The following is a 21256-nucleotide window of genomic DNA, read 5'->3' as shown; positions in this document are numbered from 1 at the left end:
AGACTCCTGCTCGTCTGGGGGTGCAGTCAGCAGCAGGGCGGAGTCAGGCCTCCTGCAGATGCACCGACCGCGTTCACAAGGCCAATGCCAGTGGGTGCTGACTGCTTAGTGTCCAGTAGCCCTGAGGCTGTGGTAGTGACCAGCGTAAGGCCCATTCTCTCACGGAGCTTTCACCAGATAGGGGGACAAGGAAACCATTAACGAGAAAAATACACGCGGGGGCCAGGTCGAGAAAGGTGAGAGGAGGGTTTGAGGAGCCTCCCTAAAGGCCGTGGGGACTGCGTGTTATGAACGAGCTCTGCGTGGATTTCAAAAAAGTTTTGCACCAGAATAAGCTTATCTTTCAATTCCATTTTCCAAGAGCTTTTTTTTCCCTCTCTTAATTTGAGAGGCAGAGAAAGAGAGAGAGAGAGAGACAGAGAATTCTCCCATCTGCTAGTTCAAATGCCCGCAACAATCAGAGCTGGGCCCAGGGCTGGAACCAGGAGCTGCGAACTCAATCCAGGTCCCCCACGTGACTGGCAGGGACCCGCTGGGCCTCCCAGGGTCTGCTCTGGCAGGAAGCTGGGGGCAGGAGTGGAGCTGAGATGCAGATCCAGGCTCCCTGTCATGGGATGCAAGCATCTTAACTGTGCGGTCAAATGCCCAGCCCTCTGCAAGCTGTTTAAAGTGCTCTCATATGATAAGGAATCATGGATTAGGGCTGGTGCTGTGGCTCAAAGGTTAAAACCCCAGCCTGCAGCGCCAGTTCGAGTCCTGGCTGCTCCACTTCTGATCCAGCTCCCTGCTAATGCACCTAGGGTAGCAGTGCAGGATGGCCCAGGTCCTTGGGCCCCCGCACCCATGTGGGAGACTTGGAGGAGGCTTCTGGCTCCTGGCTTCAGCCTGGCCCAGCCCCAGTCCTTGTGGCTGTTTGAGAGGTCAGGAGTGGAAACCAGCCCCCAACAGAGTGACCCTGCCATTCATTCCACCCATGACTGTGGGCCAGCAGCTCAAGCCAGGCTCAGCTGGGCCATCCTGGCTCTGGCAGCTCCCGGGTGTGTCTGGGCAGCTGGGCAGTGTCCTGCTTCTGGGGCACAGCTGGCTGTGAGGCAGGTGGCAGCCGATTACTGGGCTATGGGTCTTTCATCCTCCACCCAGCAACCCAGGCTTCTTCCCATGGCCTTAATGGAAAGAGGGGAGCCAGGCAAAGCTTGGCACTGCATGGTGCTGTTCTCCTTGTACCTGATTGTCCACACAGGTCACACAGCCAGTCCAGATTCAAGAGGTGAGGAAGTAGACTCCGCCCTTGATGGGAGTAGCTGGAAAAATCCCATTGCAAGGGAGAATGATTGCAACCTTTGTCGCAAAGAACCCAGGCCAGCCCCTCTGAGGTGGTGCAGGGCCAGCTGGCAATTGGTTAACGGGAAGGGAGAACGAGAGTCCCAGAGGTAACAGGAGCTGGCACACTGGTCCCGGGCAGGAGTGAGCTGGGGATCCCAGCAGTAACCTAAGGTCGCCATGGCCGGCGCACAGCACAGGGCAAAAGGAGGAAGATCACACCCAAAAGGAGGGCTGTGAGACATTTACTGCTTATCCCACGTAGGAATGAAGGGGGCTTTGTCAGCCCAACAGTGACAGCTCATCTGTGGCTTTCACAGGTCAGCAGGCCTAGGTGTAGAGTTTGGCAAGGGTGGGCAGGGGTGGAGGCAGGACACCGGGAGTGGGGGTGGGGGTAGCTGGTGGCCCCAGGACAGGGAGAGCACAGAGACAGATTTCCTGATGGACCAAGTATGGGGCTGAGAGAGGATGCGAAGGCAGCTCCTGGAGCTTGACAGGAGTCCCTGGGCTGGGCTGGGGTGGGGGTGGGGTGAGGTGGGGTGTCATTTCTCCAGTCGAGTTGTGGGAAGCATGTCAGGGAAGATGCAGCCGAGGTTCTGCTGAGGGTGCGATGTTGACACCTTGGTGCAAACGTCAAGTCAGCAGGTCAAGAGGTGAGGCCGCTCTGAACAACCAAGCTCATGGACAGAAACCAGAGAAGAGCAGGTGTGGAGCCAACGCGGAGGCTGGGCTGTGGACAACTGGTTCTCCCATCCCCACTTGTGCATACTCTGGAACAGGGCTCGGAGCTGTGTTTTAGCAAGCTCCACAGGTGCCTGCGCACGCACGTCTGTGCGGGTCTCCTCCCTGCAGCTCTCTCGGCAGTGACCAGGAGGGAAACCAGGTGGAAACCTGCTCTAGGTCACACAGCCGCCAGAACCCCCGGGTCTCCATCAGACAGGACGGTGCCCGTCCTAAGTGGCAGAAGCCACAAAGACAGATGCGCCAAGGCCTCTGAGGCCAGGCTGAGGCCCTCCAGCTGGGATATGAGCCCCTGTCCCTGTGGCTGCCCGGTGCTGTGCATTTGCAACTGTCCACAGAGGGGCTGTCCACACGCATGGGGCTCCTGGCTGCTGGGAGCCTCGCCGATTATCCATACAGTGGGCGTCACCCGCGTCACACACCCACCACTGGCACCAGTTGGTGAACAGCACTGCGCCAGCCTTGGGCACTGGGCTGGATAGAGCCTGCTGAAGCAGGCAGACACATGAGGGCACTGATGGGATGAGAGGAGGCGTGCTGGGTCCCTGTGCACGGGAGAGAGAGCAAGAGTGTTTAGAGTCACAGAAATGTCACTGCCCACCCTGGAACTGTCTGTGGGTGGCTCTCCGCCTAAGCCCGCCTGCCTCCACCCCTGCCAGCGAGTCGGGGCCACATCAGACCAGGCCCTTCCTCCCTTATTCCGGGAAGTCTTTCCACCCTCCCTACCCCCGCTGTGCTAGGGGAAGGGACAGTTAAATGCCTGAGGTTTCAGGACCAAGCCCCTAACACTGCACTGTATCCACCCTGCGGTGGGCGAGGGCGAGGGCAGCCTCAGCTCCCCAGACTTTCCTGGGTGCCCTCCATCTGCTCTGGTCCACGCCTGTCTCAGTCTGTGGGGACAGACATGGCTGAAAACACAGGCCTGCAGAGCCTGAGGGTCCCCACTCCCGGTGCAACAGAGCTGGTGCCCACAAAGGGCAGTGAGGGAGGGACCCGGCCCAGCCTGTCCCTGGCCATGTGACTTTTCCCTCTGTGCCTGTCTGGGTCCAGAGTCCCTCTCATGAGGATGCGTTGTATCAAATGCGGGCCCTCTCTCACAAACGGGTTTTACCGTAGTCACCCCTGTTAAGACCCCATCTCTCAATGCAGTCCTGTTCTGTGGATGAATAGGAGTGGGGGACCCCACTGGCCTGGCCTCCGGACACCCGGGTCAGCTGGAGCAGGGGCCAAGGAGGCCCCGTGTAGGCACATGTTGGGTGGAAGGACTCCGGGTTCCCGGCTCACTCCCTCCTTTCTCCCTCCAGCTCCGACACAGAGTCTGACTGTGGCGGCAGTGAAGCCCCCAGCGTGGAGCTCCGTGCAGAGAGACCCCCGCAGCCCAAGCCGGAGCCTCCACCGAAGCCCCTGAGCCGGCACGTCTCCCTGAGGGAACCCCTGACCAGGGCGGTCTCGCCGCACAGTCCTGAGGAGTCCCACGCGGTGCACGGTGAGCACAGAGCATCCCTGGGTGGAGGCCCAGGTGACAGCAGGGCCAGCCCCCAGGCCCAGAGGTGGCGGGCATGGGATCTCTGAGGAGTGGGGTATAAGGAGGGCACGGGCAGGGGGGGGGGAGGGAGTCCAGACCGAGGCCTGGCTTCCTCGTCCATGAGACTTGTACAGGTGGACGTCGGAGGAGCCTGGGTGGTGCTGTGTCTCAGGTGGGTAGAGATAGCTGGCCTGCCTCCCACCGTCCCCTGTAGTCCCTGGGGGAAGGGAGCCGGGCCCTGGGTGGCACGGTCTCCCCAGGCCACCTGGGTGCAGATCTCACAGGGGCTCCTGCCCAGTACCACATGCACTTCCAGTGTAGCCCTGTCACGGCCCCTCTGCCCCCAGGACCCCGTGCAGGTGAACAGACGCATGTTCTCCGGACAGCTCCTGCCCCTGAGCCCCGCCTGCTTAGAAGTACTTGTCCTGAGCTGCCCAGCTTGTCTGAAGAAACGTGGCCTGGAATCCATGGCTCTGATCAGTCCACAGCAGCTTGGGACTAAACCATGCGACTTGGGGGAGTGCCTGGGACAAACAAGCCCAGGGTGGCACCAACCCTATCAGTACCAACAGCCTGAGCCCTAGAGCGCTTTAAAGCAATTGGTCCAGCACTGCCCTCTGGTGGCCAAGGACAGAATTTTCACCCCTCCTCAGGAATGATGTTTTCCATAATTTTCATATGTATTATCTTGACATATTTTGTGTATATATATATATATATATTTAAATCACGGAAACCTCTCATATGAGCCTTTTTTCAAAGTGACAAATGGTTACCAGAAGAAAGGGAGGAAGGGAATATTGTATCTTTAGAATTGTAATGTACACACCATATTAAATATGTTTTAAAAAGAAAGAAATGGCGGGGGCAGGGGACAATGGTCATTGGAACACAGTCGTTAAGTGCCATGTGTGAGTTGTCCAGACTGGCTCGGCAGCAGAGGCAGGAGCAGAGCACGGGCCCTCGCCCAGGGGGTCCTGTCCTGCCCTGGCACCTGCTCCATCTCCCAGGGCTCCCACCTCCTCCTCACACAGAAGCCTGCCTGCCTCTCCTCCATCTCCTCCACCTCTCCCCTCTCCACACCTGCCAGGGGGTGTTTCGGAAACTTCAGAAACAAGGCACGAGACAGAGCCCTGTGCCTGTGTCTATGCAAAGCAAAGCCTCAGAGTCAGGGCTGACGAAACAGGCTCAGGAGGTGGGGGCCCCGAGAGGCAGACCACAGTCCTGAGCAGCCAGTGTGGCAAAGGAGACCACGGCAATCACTGCATCGCCCAGCAGGGAAAACTACAGGGGATCAGGGCCAGGACCCCTGGGGATGGGACAATCCCAGGTGCTCAAGTCCTGTATGTGAAACGGCCAAACATCTGCTCGTGCATGTCCTCCCATAGAGATTTTTTAAAAAAAGATTTATTTATTTATCTGAAAGAGTTACAGAAAGGCAGAGGCAGAAAGAGAGAGAGAAGTCTTCAATTCATTGGTTCACTCCCCAGCTGGCCACAATAGCCGGAGCTGCTCACATCCGAAGCCAGGAGCCAGGAGCTTTTCCAGGTCTCCCATGTGGGTGCAGGGGCTCAAAGACTTGCGCCAGCTTCCACTGCTTTCCCAGGCCATAGCAGAGAGCTGGATTGGAAGAGGAGCAGCCGGGACTCAAACCAGTGCCCATATGGGCTGCTGGCACTGCAGGTGGTGGCTTTGTCCACTATGCCATAGCGCTGGCCCCTCTTCCATAGACTTTAAGTCACTTCTGGTTGACTCATAATGCCCACTACAAAGTCAGTGTTGTGCCAACAATGTTGCACTAGACTGTTTAGGGAATAATGTCAAAGGGAAAAATCTGTACAGGTTCAGTATGACAGCAAATTTTGTTTTAAAGATCTACTTATTATTTGAAAGTCAGAGTTACAGAGAGATGGAGAAAGAGGGAGATATATATATATATGTGTGTGTGTGTGTGTGTGTGTGTGTGTGTGTGTGTATAGAGAGAGAGAGAGAGAGAGGGAGAGAGATTCCATCTGCTGGTTCATTTCCCCAGTGGCCACAGCTTCCGGAGCTGAGCCAGGCCAAAGTCAGGAGCCTGGAACTCCATCTAGGTCTTCCACATGGGTCCAGGGGCCCAAGCACTTGGGCCATCTTCTACTGCTTTTCCCAAGCCATTAGCAGGAGCTGGATTGGAGGTAAAGCAGCCAGGACACAAATCAGTGCCCATATGGGATGCTGGTGTTGCAGGCTGTGGCTTTACTGGCTACCCCACAGTGCTGCCCCCTGAATATTTTCATCCTGCAGTTGGTTGACTCCTTGATGCAGCACCAGCAGATGTGGGAGTATCCTGGTTTGCAGGAAGCCTGAGAGCAGGCACAACTTTCCCCATGCAGAACCCTACAGGAAGAAAGCTCATGATACAGAACGGGTCTTCAATGACTGCTGTCTCTCCTAGCGCCCCTCGCTGGAAGATGGGGGCATGACATCAAACGTGACCGTGCAGGCAGCTGTCCCAGGAGAATGTGATTAAATGGGGAAACTGAGGCAGTGTGGCCGAAGCACTTCCTTCCTGATGGGCCCACTTAGATCTAGAATGAAACGAAGAGAAGTTGATCAACTGCATGAGTGTTAAGTAATCCTTTGCTGCTTTTCATCCCCGTCACTCGTGGTTTCATGATGGATAGGCTGGCCACATGGTCGAGTTTAAAAGCTCTAGCGTAGGCCTAAGTGCTGTGTTCTGTGTTGCCTGTTATGGTAAGCCCATCACTGTCCAAATAATGCTTCATCAACCACAGCTCTCACCTGGATTCATGCCTCCCAGCTGGCTTTACAGAAGGCCAGTGTTGCTTTTGAGTACTGATTTGTACAGCTATGCTCATAGCAGCATTACTCACAGCAGCCAACAGGGGGAGACAAAGCAGGTGTCCATCCACAGATGACTGGATACACAAAATGTGGTCTATCCAAACACTGGAGTGTTATCCAGCCCCAAAGAGGAATGAAATTCTGATCTGTGCTGAGACGTGAATGAACCTTGTGAAACAAGCCAGTCTCCCAAAGACAAATACTAGATAATTCCAATTATATGAGGTGCCCCAAGCAGCAAAATTCAGAGACAGGAAGTAAAAAGACTTGGTGTAGGGAGTGTGGAAGGAGTGCTCTATTCCAATGAGTACAGATCCACTTGGGGGGGGGGGGGGAAGATGGGAGGTGGATGGTCCTGATGTTTGCACAACAGTGAGTGAATGTGTGAAGGCACTGCCAACGACTCACAAACAATGGAACTGAAAAATAAGCTTAGTTTAGGGCAAAAATATTGAAATCCATGCATAGGGTTTTTTTCATCATATGCAGTTTCCATGAATTTTTTAAGTCGCCCCATATGAATGCCACTGAATTCTATTCTTTAAAAATGGCTTAAATGGTACTTTCTAGAAGATGTGCATCGTTGGCATTAGTTAAGAAAAAAGATTTCTGAGACTACCTCAAGGAACCAATCACAGCCTTATCAAGGAACCAATCATAGCCTGAAAATTCTTTACCACAAAACACAGCCGAGGGGATGGCCTGAAGTGTAACTTACACCCCGCATTACAGAAGATGTCGAAAACCCATTGAGTTCAGTGGTTCTGAAAATCTCCTTGCAAAGATAGACAACCAGCTCCCTGCTGCTGGAGGTGCAGGACCAGTGGGCCTAGGGTAGGGCCAAGGGTCTGCGCTTCACGAAGCTGCCTGGTGCCTCCTCGCGGGTGGGCAGGTCCTGCACCGTGGGGCTCACGGAGGAGCAGCTTCCTGCAGGGCCTGCCTGGATGAGTTGGTTGTAAAATGCACACCCCAAGCCACTATGTGACTTGCTCCAGGGCACTGGATTCCTGGACATAAGCCAATTAGATGTAGGAGGGCAGTCTGTCCCCAGATTGTTCTGACTTCGAAGGAGTGGTATTTCCATTTATGTTCCTGACAATAATTTGATAACGAGATGACCCGGTGGCATATGGAGGATGCTACTTCTTTGTGACAATAAAATGTCATCACACCATATGGCAAAATAACCTCTTAGGCCTTTTGCCTCAGGTCATGCACTAAGATCCCCAAAGTGCTCCTTTAAAATATGTATTTGAGGGGCTGATGCTGTGGCCACAGTGGGTTAAGCAGCCACCTGCAGTGCTTGCATCCTACATGAGTGCCGGTTTGAGTCCCGGCTGCTCCACTTCCAATCCAGCTCCGTGCTAATGCGCCTGGGAAAGGAGCAAAAGATCACCCAGGCCCTTGGGCCCCTGCACCCATATGGGAGTCCTGGATGGAGTCTTCCACCTGAGCCAGGGCGGTGCAACCATTTAGGGAGTGACCCAGTGGGTGGAAGATCTCCCTCCCCTACCCCCTCCCTCTCCGTAACTGTTTTTCAGGGAGCCTGCCCTATTGCTGCTGCCCAGAATGGCTAGATTCAGTCATTTCTTCCCACCCTATTGTGGTGAAACGGCGCCAGTGATGAGGAATCGCTCGTGAATTCTATCTGTTTCTGATTGGTTCTACTCCCCCAAGTTAGAGACAGGAGAAGCCAGTCGAACTTCACGCAATCTTAGATTTTTTCTCGAGAAATGTCTTCATTGCGTGCTTAGTAAGTTAACTCTGCTCAGCAGGATCAGCTGTGCTTAAGGCCTGCTTGTTCCTTATGCAAAGCACCAGGCCTGGACAGCTTGGGGAGCACTACATGGAACCCCCGAGCCCATCACTGATGTCAGCTGCTTCACCAAGGGCACACGGAGCGAGGAGCTGGCTGGCTCCCCCTTCACCCCTGGGCTCCCCAGGAGATAAGAGGGACGGTTCTTACAGACAGAAGCTGGGGCTGGGAGGAGCGTGTTCAGCTCATGTCTAAGTTCCTGGTTGGCTGCGGTGCTTGTGGTCTTGCTTGGATTGGTCAGTGACACCATATTCTTTAGATAACTTCTGTGATGGTCTGGTGAGCTGCAGCCAGTCTGGGGTACAAGCAGGTGGTAGTAACTTTCCGCCCCAGACCTGTAATTCTTGGAGAAGCAGCCCCAGGAGACAATCCCAGCCATCCAGGTGTTATCTGTTGCAGAAGCCAATGAGCTCATGAGTGCAGTGATTAGAACCTTGTAGGGCCAGCTGTGCCCTACTGGAGCCCCAGTGAGTGGTTGGTTGGCTATCAGAAGCCAGGGCGAGGATGCCGCAAGCTTAGGGGAGGAGGCTGGAGCTGGCCCTGATGGTGTCCAGGAGTCTGCATTCCGGGTGCTGCATGGAGATCTGTCCCAGCCCTGGGTCGGGAGCGAGTGGACAGGCGCCACAAGTGAGTGGTCCCCGTGCAATGGGGACACGGGGAGACCGTGCTGGGTGCCCATCTGCACAAGGCTGCTCCTCACGTCCCTGAGCTTGACTCGGAGCAGGTCAGTGGGACCGGGAACCCACAAGACACAGCAAGCACACTTGGAGTAAGAGAGGGAGCAGGAGCCAGGTACTGGTTACACCTGTGCTCCACGGTAGAGTGAGGAGGAGGCGGGGAGAATGAGAGAGAGCATGGGACAGGCCAGGAGTCCTGCTTCAAACTTCCAGCCCTATCCTCCACCCGTCACTCCTGGTGTTGCTCTCCGTCCCCTCCTGGCCCCATTGAGTGGGCACTCAGATATGTTTCTCCCTCGGCCTCTCTCCCTGGCTGTGATGGAGGCACAGGGACCTGGAGCCAGAGCAGGAATCTGAGGCCCTGCCTGGGCACAGCGTGTGTTGGGTCCCACTGCCCATCCCCCATGCCCTTAATGGCCGAGGTCCCCCCCACCAATGGCCGAGGTCCAGCATCCTCTGCATGTGATGGTCAGTCTGCTCAGCCACTTCTAAAGTCCCGGCTGGGCAGACAGGCCTTTTGTACCAAGTGCCCGGTGTTGGACAAAACACGTTTCCATGTAAACCGAGGGCAGAGGTCACTGCAGTGGACAGTCCAGAGGCTCAGTGACAAGTGGTGTCCAAAAGGTTTGCCAGTCTTTGGGAGAAGAGGAGGCAGGAGGAGGACTTTCTTTTCTTTTTTAAGAAGATTTTATCTATTTATTTGAATGGCAGTGTTATGGAGAGACGGAGGCAGAGAGGTCTTCCATCTGCTGGTTCACTCCCCAAATAGCTGCAATGGCCAGAGCTGGGCTGATCCAAAGCCAGGAGCCAGGAGCTTCTTCCAGGTCTCCCACATGGATGCAGGGACCCAAGCACTTGGGCCATCTTCTACTGCTTTCCCAGGCCACAGCAGAGAGCTGGATCGGAAGTGGAGCAGCCTGGGCTCGAACCGGCGCCCATATACTGGCACTGCAGGTAGCGGCTTTACCCGCTATGCCGCAGAAGGTGGAACTTTGTACGATTTCCTGGCTTCCATCGGAGCTGCCCCAGTTTTATCTGCAGCACAGGAGGGCACTGAAGGGGTCATGAAAGGGGCTGGCGTTGTGGCACAGTAGGAAGCCCCCGCCTGCGAGCCAGCAGCCCCATGCTGGAGCGCCAGTGTGAGTCCTGTTGACCTTTAAAAGAAAAGGCTTCGTGGAAAAACAGAATTGAAAGATAAGCTTATTTTGTTGTAAAAAATTTTTCAAACCATTCATAGATTATTTCATCATCTGCATTTTCCGTGAGCTTTTTAAGACGCCTCAGCTTAAACGAACCATTCTAGTAGAAATGAATGGGCCGGCGCCGCGGCTCACTAGGCTAATCCTCCGCCTTGCGGCGCTGGCACACCAGGTTCTAGTCCCGGTCGGGGCACCGGATTCTGTCCCGGTTGCCCCTCTTCCAGGCCAGCTCTCTGCTGTGGCCAGGGAGTGCAGTGGAGGATGGCCCAAGTGCTTGGGCCCTGCACCCCATGGGAGACCAGGATAAGTACCTGGCTCCTGCCATCGGATCAGCGCAGTGCGCCGGCCGCAGCACGCCGGCCGCGGCAGCCATTGGAGGGTGAACCAACGGCAAAGGAAGACCTTTCTCTCTGTCTCTCTCTCACTGTCCACTCTGCCTGTCAAAAAAAAAAAAAAATGAATGAAAGTGCATCCATGCATGTCATATACATATGTACCCCTGTGTGCATGCAGACTATGTCTGCAGAGTTCATGCATGCATGTGAGACGGTCACTATCGATCACTAACTAGAAGGGTGGCTCACACGGAGACGTTTCTGCTGACCCAGGTCAGCCCTGTCCCATGGTCATAAACAAGTGATGAGTAGAGGAGGAGGAGGTGGGAGGTGCAGGGGATCAGGAGGGCTCCCCCAGGGGAGGAAGGGGTTCAGTCCGTTGGAGTCACTGTCTCTTGATTGTCGATAAACCGGCTTCAGCAGAAAAATCCCTGTTTCTGCCACACAATTAACAGACTCTTGCCCTCCCCCTTCTTCCCCACCCCACAGCTCTGCATCGGGCCAGAAGCTTCCAGTCTTCAACGCCAAGCCAACAGCCACACTGGAGAACATTCCAGTCCAGTGAGTCAGGAGCTGTCGGGGGCTGGGCTCTGGCTAATTCTCCCAGGCACTGCTCTCATTCCTTACATGGTGTCTTCCCTGTCGGGCCTTCCTGGAGCAGAGGGGGCAAGAAAAGAGAAGTATGGTTGACTGGACTTCCGTTGCTGACTGACAAAGCACACCCATTTCTGTGCTCTGCCACCCCCTGGGAATTGGGGAGCCGTAGGGTTCTACAGCCGCACCCAGAAGGGGCCACAGCGGTCGGTTGTAGGCACCCAGCTCTGCAAGGCAAAGAGAAGGAAACTGAGGTTGAGGGACTCTGACTGGATTCTGTGCCCTGGGTTGGGGGGGTGGGGCATCAACTTAATGGCCTCATGCAGTTTCGAGCAAAGCCATGAAGATGGCCACACATGCACACACACACGCCTTGGTACCAACATCCCATGAATGGTCAGAGCTGGGTCAGCATCCGGCAGCAGCTAAGACAGCAGGTGCCCACGAGGGGGCGTGTTGACTACGCGCGTGGTTGCTCCACACCTGGGGCTGGCTCCCATTCTGCTGGCTGCCCGAGGTTACAGAGCTGGAATTCCCTCCAGGACTCCATCCTGTTCCCCTCCCTCCCCCCCAGCCTCCTCTCCCTCTCTGGGCTCCCTGTAGGACCAGCGGCCAGTGAGTCACTCCCCCAAGGCCCAGCCCCATGGGCCTCCTCACCGGGACAGGCTGGGGCGGAGGCACCTTGGGAGCTGGCCCCAGGGTTACACACCTGGGCAGATCTGGGGACAACCTAAGTGGCCCTTGACTTGCCTGGCCGGCCCCAGGCAGCAAGAGAGAGAGAGCAAGAGGGCATGGAGAGTTGACTTTCCCCACACGTGGTTAACTCTTTTACTGCCCTGCACTTCTCCAGTCCCCAGCATCCTGCTGCTCAGGGCGGGTCTGTGTAGGTGCCCCATCCATCCCAAAACTCCCAGCCCACGGTAGCAGTGTGTGGGCCACCAGTGGGGGGCTGTGGAGGAGTACACTGGGAACAGCAGCGTAGCTTCTAGGATGGGCCTGGGGGCCTTAGGTCCATGGTCCCCCAAGTGCTTAAGAAGTCTGGGTTGAGGGCAGGACATGAGGTTGAATCTTTCTATGGGTCTGGTGTCCAGCATGCTATGGCCCAGAGGAGGTACCCCCTTGTCCTTGTTTGCTGGCTGGTTGGGTAGATGGATGAATGGACGAATGGGAAGACAGGAAGGAAGGAGGGATGGAGGGAGGCAGGGATGAAGGAAGGAAGAGTGGATGGATGGATGGATGGTAATTGGACATTGGACACAATTGAATCAAGGAATAAGCTGGCTGGACTGAGTGCAAACCTAGCAGATAGAGTCAGACTTTCCAGCTGCTGCCCCTAGAGGGCGCTCCAAGACTTCGAGAAGGGATTTGAGCCTGGCCTGGCTTCCAAATTCTGGGAGGCTGCCCCCTGGAATCCCAGTCCTGGTAAGAATCCCCTGGGCTGAGGGCCACCAAAGACATCTGTTTTTGTTATCTTCTTTGTGCCCAAAAGGAGACCCCCCAAGGGGCAGGGCTGGTCCTATAAAAGGGAGCAGACCCTGGGGGCATCAGTCCACCATCCATCACTGCCCCATCACGGCCACTTCTGCTCCACACTCCAGGCTGGAGGGTAGTTGGAGGGAGCGGTGTCATAGCCCTCAGCACCCTCCCCCAGCTGACCCTACTGGCCACAGTGACCTTTGGGATCTAGGAGAAAGGTAGCCAGTGCCAGAGGTCTCAGAGCAGAGGTGGGACAGGAACTGGTCCAGGGGTCTGGAGGCTGTAACCCAGGTTCTGGCCTGCTCATCAGCTGGCTTCACACACAAGGACGCTGGGGGCCAGTGACACTTGGACGGGAACCCCAGCAGTGGGCAGGGCAGCCCTGGCTGTGGCGTTGCCAAGGTTTCCAGCCCCTGGAGGAGGATCTGAGGCAGAGTTACTGGAACCCAGGCTTGGAGAGGCCGTGGCTGGGGTGGGGGTGCGGCCCCCTTTGTGGATCGGGCTGGGGTCCCAGCAGCGTGTTCCCGTGACACAGCGAGTGCGCCTGAGGGGAGGTTAGGGAGGTGCCAGTCACAGCTGGCAAACACGTGGCGCCTACTCAGCTGGGCCCCTGTTATGATCCGGAGCCGCTCCCTCAATCACCCGTGAAGCAGCCCCAGTGCCCCAGTTTCTTGCGTGAGAAGCTGGGGGTCACGGAATTGCTAGGTGTCGGGCAGCTGGCTGAGTGAGTGTGGGGGAGCCCAAGACACCACCTGCCCCGGGGGCTGGTGAGACTCCCATGACTCTCAGCTGGGCCAAGCCTTCCGGGGCCCCCCCAACCCCAGCCTGTCCCCCAGCTTCCACGCAGCAGCTTAGCCTGGGGGCGTGAGGCCCACGTGGAGGGAGGGGTCCACCCTCACAGCCGGGGTGGGCAGGTATTAGAGGAAGGAGACCCGGGCGAACTGCTTCCGGGTCATGACCTATGAACCTAAGGCTTTGCTGGCTAGGCCCCCAGGGTTTGGTTCCAAGGTGTCCGTGGAGCGGAGGAGACAAGTTAGGGAGTCAGAGTCGGAAGGTGGCAGAGAGGAGAGTGAGGGGGCGAGGAAGAGGGGGAGAAGGTATGTGGCAGGAATGTGGCCTGTGGAGGACAGGAAGCAAGGCCACGAGTGACTCAGAGTTCTTGCCTTTTTAGGCTCCAGCTGTCTAGCTGTGGGCTGAGGTGGGGTGCGTGTGGCGGGAGGCAGCCAGCGAGCTCCCCGGCGGGCGTCAGCTCCCGGCAGCCCGTGGCCTCTCTGTTCCTGGGGTCACCGCTCCCTCTGAAGCGCTCTGGGAGCTGCTGGCTGGCTGGGAGCTGCCTGCCCCGTGTGTGTGTGTGTGTGTGTGTGTGCGCGCTCGCCATCTCCCCAGACCCGCACCCACCCTCAGAGACGGTCAGAGGTGCACCAGGAAGCAGGACCTGGTCGTCCCCGCAGGGCGGGACTTGTGCGTGGGTCCCTGCTCTCTCCTACAACCTGGGGAAGACAGGCCAGCTGAGTGCATTGAGCTAAATCCCGAAGGCCACGTTGGCGGAGTCAGGGACAGGCAAGAATGGGGCTGGTTGGGCTCAGTGGCCCCAGGGAGAGTGTGGGAGCATTGGCGTGGGCTGCGGCTGTGCCTGGGCCAGGATCAAGTCCTGAAGCCCAGCCCGGCCAACACCAGACGCTGCAGGGCATTTTTCTGAATGTATTTGAGGACGATTATCCGAAACGGTCCAATACGGAGACAGAGGTTTTACAGAGTCTGAGGTTTTACATGTAAGGGGACCAGACTTAACGGGAAGAAGGAGGGAGGAAGAGGAAGGAGAACGCACACATGAGCCTGACTGGCCTCCCAGGTGCACCTGCGTGAGCCCGGCTTCCCCAGCCTAGATGACCCCAGCTGCCCACAGTCTGCAGTCAGGCTCCTCCTGCCCCTGCCTCCTGTTTGTTCCCTGGCCAGTGCAGCTTAGTGTGGACGCCACTCCACAGTCACCTCCCACGTACCCTCTCCCCATCTCAAACTCTGCACCTCATGGAGAGCCCCTCTCTGGCAGCCAACGTTTCTCCTGTCGCTGATGGTCCTGTGTCTTAGGGGAAGGAGCCTCAGATGGTTTATGGACAAAGCAATGTAAGGCAACCCAGCTCCGCCCACAAGAGCTGGGGGGACTTCTGATAGAAGCCCATTGCCAACAAGGGCTCCGGGGGCTCCTGGCTGCCCATCTCGGGACGCCTCTCACAGGAGTCTGCAACATGGTGATTCGTAGGCTTTTCACCCAGGGCCCCTGTCACCGCACAAGACCTGCCTCTCCTCTGCCTCTTCCTCTTCCTCCAAGCCCCAAGCTACGGGCTCTGGGAACCCTGAGTCCTGTCTCAACATCGTCCTCCTTCTGAATCTGCCTATGGCACTGGAGCCTCCTGTGAAAGCCACTTTTCTCATGACAAAATAAGGTAATAACAGGTTTGTAATGGCCAGCGTGTTCTCCGTTCGGTAGGTTTCACGCCAGTGAACAGCGAAGCTGCCTCACCTCCAAGGGAACCGTCTCCGTCTCTGTCTCTGTCTCTTCCTCGGTCTTTGCGGGCTTCTCCTTCATCCCTGCCGCCATCTTCTTCAGCCAGTGTCCCCGAAGTTGCGCCCAAGGCCACCTCCCCACCGCAGGTGAGTGCCTCTGGGTCCCCACACAGGTGCTAGGAAGCTGAGCTGCCTGTATGCCTCCCACCCGCTACTCCCACCTTCACTCTGCATTTTATTTTTATTATTTTCCTTATTTGAAAGAGGAAGGGAGAGGGAGGGTGAGAGAGAGAGAGATCTCCCATCAGCCTGGTCACTCCCCAAATGTCCACAACCTGGGGCTGGGCAAGGCTGAAGCCTGGAACTCCATCTGAATCTCCCACAGCGATCTTGCCTTTTCCTGTGGGTCTGGCCACCCACAGAGCTGACCAACCCTACCCTCCCTGGCCCAGGAGCTTATCAAGAGTGGTGTCTATGCCATTGCCTGCCCCTCTGGCTTCCTCCCCTCCTCGTGTGGGGCCCGGATAGCGGATAGCCCTTGCTCAGGGCTGGGGGGGCGGGGGAGGGTTCTGGGCGGATCCCAGCAGGTTCCGAGGCAGCCACTTAGGACCAGAGATGACCTTGGAAATCCTATGGGACCGAATTCTCTTTGACTTTGGGTGTCAGATGTGGAGAAAGGAAGGGAGTGGAGTGTGGATGGACATTTGCCTTCCCCATAGAAATAAACGCTATGAGGGGGCCGGGGCGGGGAGGGGGCTTTCAATAGCGGCTATTTCTGCCCATCCCTCGAGGTGACAGCCTGTGACCCTCACCCGCAGGTCTCCACAGGTTCTTGCGATCCAACCACCCCAATCTTTTTGAGGCGAGCCAAAGCCCAAGGAGCGCTCAAGGAGATCCCCCTCTACCTTCCCCACGAGATGGTGCTGGAGCGGGCAGAATTCTGCCTCGTGAGTCCCGGTGGCGAAAGCCTGACGAGCCCTGCCGAGTGGGACCGGCCGGCCGAGGACCCCCCTGCGGACACCAGCAGCATCCACAGAGACCCAGCCCCCACTGTGGGGAAGGACAGCTGCTTGCCAGACCAGAAGCTACCTCCCAGGGCTGAGCCGGCGGCGGAGAAGCGGCCAGGCCTGAAGAAGCTGGTCCTGAGCCCGGAGCAGAAGACCATGTTGCTGGATTGGAATCACTCCATCCCCGGAAGCGTGGGGCCCGCTCAGGATGGCGCTGAGAATGGGCTGAGGTCAGCCCAACCGGTGCCGCCCCCTCAGAGAGAGGCCCAGGGGCCGGCGGGGACCCAGGCTGACCGGGCACCGGGGGAGCGGAGCGTGCCTCCTCCCAAGTCCCCGCTGCGGATGATAGCGAGTGTCTTCCGGAAGACCCTCTTGCCCAGCGGCGGGAGGAAGCCCTGGACCAAGGCCGAGTCCAAAGCTTTGCCCACCAACCAGGCGCATGCCCGCCCGCGTTCCTTCAGCTTTCGGAGGGGCAGTTCCAGCAAAGAGGGGGACCAGCGGTCCCCGGGAAGAAACATGATGAGCAGGGCTGCTGCCTTCTTCTCCTCCGGCTCCCTGGCAGCCAAGGCGGCCCAGGCCACGGACCTTAGCCCTCCCAGCCCTGCTCAGCACACCCACAGTCTGCCCAGGCGGCCACCCGAGGCGTTGCCCGCCCTTTCGGCTGCTCCCAGCAGTAAGCTAGATGATGTCCCCTCGCTCCTGGAGAAAGTGAGTTTGCAAGAGCCCTCAGATGCACTTAAGGTTTCAAAGAGATTATCCTCACTGGTTTCCTCCTTCAGAATCAAAGAAAAATCTTCTGAGGGTTATCCCCAGGAACCCAAACCAAGGAAGGATGTCAGAGACCTCTTCGATGGTCCACAGGAAAAGGGGCTTCCCACAAATGGTGGTCGCTGCCTGGAGAAGCCGGGGCAGGCAGCCCAGCCTCCCCCTCCAGCAGGAGCTGCAAGTAAGTGCCTCTCCCCTGTTAAAAGCCTGCAGGTAGCACTCCTCCTGGGAGTGACGGGCAGGCAGCGTGAGGCCTGCTGTTCAAATCGAATTCCTTCTTCTTCTTCTTCTTTTTTTTTTTTTTTCTTGGTTAAAGATTTATTTATTTATTTATTTGAGAGAGTTACAGAGAGAGGAAGAGAAAGAGAGCGAGAGCTTCCATCTGCTGGTTCACTCCCCAGATAGCCACAACAGCCCTGGGGTGGGCCAAGCTGAAGACAGGAGCTTCTTCCAGGTCTCCCACATGGGTACCAGGGGCCCAAGCACTTGGGCCATCTTCCACTGCTTTCCCAGGCACATTAGCAGGGAGCTGGACAGGAAGTGGAGTAGCCAGGTCTCGAACCGGCACCCATATGGGATGCTGGCCTTTGCAGGCGGCAGCTTTACCTGCTACACCAATCCCTCCAATCGAATTCTAGCAAAAGGAGGAAAACTTGAAGCTGAAAATTTTGAAAAAAAAAAACTTAAATTTTTATTTTAACCTACGTTATAGAAAGTGTTGATAAGCGGTATGTTACCACTTTCCCAATCATTGTCAGAAGGAATGTTTTACTAAGTTGTATAAGGGCACTTTAAAAAGTTCATAGAAAACAGAATTATAAGTTTATTTTGGTGCAAACAAACTTTTGAAGTCCATGCACAGTTTTTCATAACATGCCTTTTCTGTGAATTTTTTGAAGACCCCTCATACAGAAAATTTCGTATCTGTCTAAATCAACTTTATATTCTAGGTATTACACCAATTACCACTTACTCTACATGAATGCGATTTAACAAAATATTCTATCTCCTGGATATGTTAGCATAGAAGGAACCGTTTTCTTATTGTTTAACTTGTAGGAGGTATATATATTACACATATGAATATACTTATGTTGTACATATGGTGACCATTTTTATGCATATAGCTGTTTCTTCCTTTTGAAACACTGGTCTAACACTTTTCTGTGTATTTGGGTGCCAATGGAAATGTAGGTTTTTTTATGTTTAAGATTAGATTTTTTAAATTCTAAAATGAGTTAATATATTGAAGGGTCAGAATAATCCAACAACATGGAAATGCAAGTATCTAATAAAAAGTAAAACGTAGCATACATCCCCTTAGTCTCCTCTGCAAAGATCTGGGCTATTTCCTTAGAGATGGTTTAGCTAAACATCCCCAGGATTCCTTTTTTGGTGTTAATTATTTGATTGCTTTTAATAAACTGTGATCCTACTAACAACTCTGTTTACCTTTTTATATTCCTATTTAACTTCTAGTATGGGACATTAAAGTAAAAACGTCTCTTCTCTGGCACCCTAATCCAATTGCTATATAAACTAACGGGCCAATTCTCAGCTGAGCTCAGGATAAGCATGGAGAGGCTGGTGTCGAGCTGTACCCTGAATAGTCCACATGGTAAAGTCTAATGTGTAGGCGTTATTGGTAGATAGCATGTTCCCATGGTGGGAAATCCCATGATGGGCACAAAGGTGTTCTCCCCCTTCCTTGTCCCTGAGCCACCGGCACCCTATCCTCGGTAATGGAGATTACTACTGGGTTCCTGGGCATTCCTCCAGCTGGAACGTATGCACACAGAGGAAATGCACATGGACTGTTTCCTTTTTACCCTCACCAGTGGTAGCATGGTACATGCTTTTTATGCACTTTTAATTTTATTCTGAAAGTTATTCCATAATAGTACATAAAGTGCCATACAGTAGTCTATGGTATAGTTGTACCATACTGTAGGCAGCCAGTCCCCTGTGATGAGGAGTTCAAGTCATTTCAAACTTGTGGCCGTCGTCAATAGGTCTGCTGTAATCAGTGAGAAGGTAAGCCATTTTGGACACGTGCAAACTCTCTGTTGGATAAATTCCTAGGAGTGGAACTGCTGGAACCAGGGCCGTGTGAGTTGGGTTTTGATAGATGGTGCCGAGTTGGCCTCCGTCATGGTGTGCTGGTTCACACTCCCAGCCACCAAGCAGGAGAGCAGTTTCCATGCTTGCACCAACCAGTGTGCCACTCCAGATTCTGCCTTTTCTGTTTCCATCTTTACCAATGTGATAACAAGTGAAGCAAAGTAGTTTAAATCTCATTTCTCCCTTAATAAGGTGACTGAGCATCTCTTAATATGTTAAAGAGCCATTCATCCTTTTCCATGAACTGTTGTGTCTGTCCTTTGTCTGATTTTCTATTTGGGTTGTTGGGATTTCCTTAATGATATGTACAGCTCTTTATTAAAGGAGAAATTGAAATCCTCTTTGTGATGATATGAATTACAAGTATTTTTCCAGTTTTTTGTTTGTATTTAACTTGTTTATGGTTTTTTTGTTGCACAAAATTTTTATTTTTATATAGCAGTTGTAAACAACTTTTCAATTTATTGCTTCTGAGTTTAATATACCAGCTTAGAACTTATTTCAAGTTTGTAGAATTTTCTGAATTTCTTTTCATCTTTTGGTTTGATTTTTGTTTGTTTGTTTGTTTGTTTTTGACAGGCAGAGTGGACAGTGAGAGAGAGAGAGACAGAGAGAAAGGTCTTCCTTTGCCGTTGGTTCACCCTCCAATGGCCGCTGCGGCCGGCGTGCTGCGGCCGGCGCATCGCGCTTATCTGAAGCCAGGAGCCAGGTGCTTCTCCTGGTCTCCCATGCGGTTGCAGGGCCCAAGGACTTGGGCCATCCTCCACTGCACTCCCTGGACACAGCAGAGAGCTGGCCTGGAAGAGGGGCAACCAGGACAGAATCCGGTGCCCCGACTGGGACTAGAACCCGGTGTGCCGGCGCCGCTAGGTGGAGGATTAGCCTAGTGAGCCGCAGCGCTGGCCTTGATTGTTTTTTAAATATTTTTACATTTAAATATTTACATCAAAGAATTACCCTAGTATAAAAAGTAAACTATGGATTCAACCTGAATTTTTTTTTAGATGTCTCCCAGGACGTCGTAAAATATTTAATGAATAATGGATCTTTTCTTGTCTTCCATGAGATGACATCTTTATCATACATCAAATTCCTGGTGTGGCTTTATTTCTACCCCATGCATTGTATTCCACTGAGTTGTCTGTTATGTGTCAGTACCACACTGTTTAAATTATCTAACTATAGATTTACCTTTTTTTACTTTAAATATTTTTCTACTACAGGAAGAGGATTCTGCTATTGATCTTTTTCTAAAATTTTCTAGCTCTTCTTTCTTGTTTAGAATTCGGTATAAACTTAGTATCAGCATATCCATGTACCCACCAAAATAGAGAAGTCCTGTGAGTACATTTATAAGACTAAGTTTATAAACTAACCTGGCAAGATTTCACAAGTATGTGACAGGAATTACCTTTCCCTTAGTCCACATAAATTTTGTGACCTTTGGGGACATTTTAAAAAATTAATTAATTAATTTGAAAAATAATTAATTTGAAAATCAGAGTTACAGAGAGACAGGGAGAGACCCAGAGAGAGATCTTCCATCTTCTGGTTTATACCCCCACCCCCACCCCAGATGGCCAAAACGGCCAGGGCTGGGCCAGGCTGAAGCCAGGAGCCAGGAGCTTCATCCGGGTCTCCCATGTGGGAGCAGGGGCCCAAGCAGGCCATCTTCCACTACTTTCTCAGGTGTATTAGCAGGGAGCCAGATGGGAGGTGGAGCATCCAGGACTCAAACCATTGTCCATGTGGGATGCTGGTGTTGTAGGTGGCACACCAGCCCCCCACAGGGACATTATATAGATATATCACCTATGGCATATAGACATTGCATGTTTATTAAGATTAACATAATGAGATTTTTTCTGGTCTGTCATCCAGCGACTGTGTGTGTATGACAGCCATTGGTTGCTGTGGAGCTGCTTTGTACCCATCCAGCTTACTGTGTTCTCTTTTGCTTGTGCAAGTTTTCAGTGGAGTCCCCTGGGTCCTCCCCATCTTTACCATCGTGATGCCTACAATGATAAGTTTACCTCCTACTCTTGAGGGGGTGCCTCTAGTTTCTTTTGTTTCTAGAATTTCCAGAACAATACTAAATGAAAGTAATAATGACTTCCTTATTAGATTCCTGGTCTACAGGAGAATGCCCCTGGTATTTTCCCATTTAAGCATGAAACCAACTTCTGAGTTGATTCTGATATATTTTATCATTTTAAGGAAATAGCCATCTAGACTTAATTCATTAAGAGTATTTCTAATCACAAATGGATGTTGATTTTTATCAAATGTCTTTTCAGTTCCTTGTGAGTTTTTTTTATTATTTTTATTATT

At 53.8% G+C, this 21256-nt stretch overlaps 1 protein-coding gene across 9 annotated transcripts in view; it reads left to right on the top strand.

The window, feature by feature from the left end:
• Positions 1–21256, top strand: part of MICAL2 (microtubule associated monooxygenase, calponin and LIM domain containing 2) — a 226177-nt gene that overhangs the window by 152814 nt on the left and 52107 nt on the right. For all 9 annotated transcript variants that reach the window (XM_070073245.1, XM_070073243.1, XM_051824713.2 and 6 more), the window contains 4 exons: positions 3366–3547; positions 10947–11018; positions 15016–15179; positions 15851–16985. In XM_070073245.1, the coding sequence (XP_069929346.1) occupies positions 3366–3547; positions 10947–11018; positions 15016–15179; positions 15851–16985 (1553 nt within the window). The remainder of the gene's footprint in view (positions 1–3365; positions 3548–10946; positions 11019–15015; positions 15180–15850; positions 16986–21256) is intronic.

Source organism: Oryctolagus cuniculus, chromosome 1 (genome assembly GCF_964237555.1).
Source record: "Oryctolagus cuniculus chromosome 1, mOryCun1.1, whole genome shotgun sequence".
Classification (NCBI taxonomy): Eukaryota; Metazoa; Chordata; class Mammalia; order Lagomorpha; family Leporidae; genus Oryctolagus; species Oryctolagus cuniculus.
This window is presented reverse-complemented; position numbering and strand designations above follow the sequence as displayed.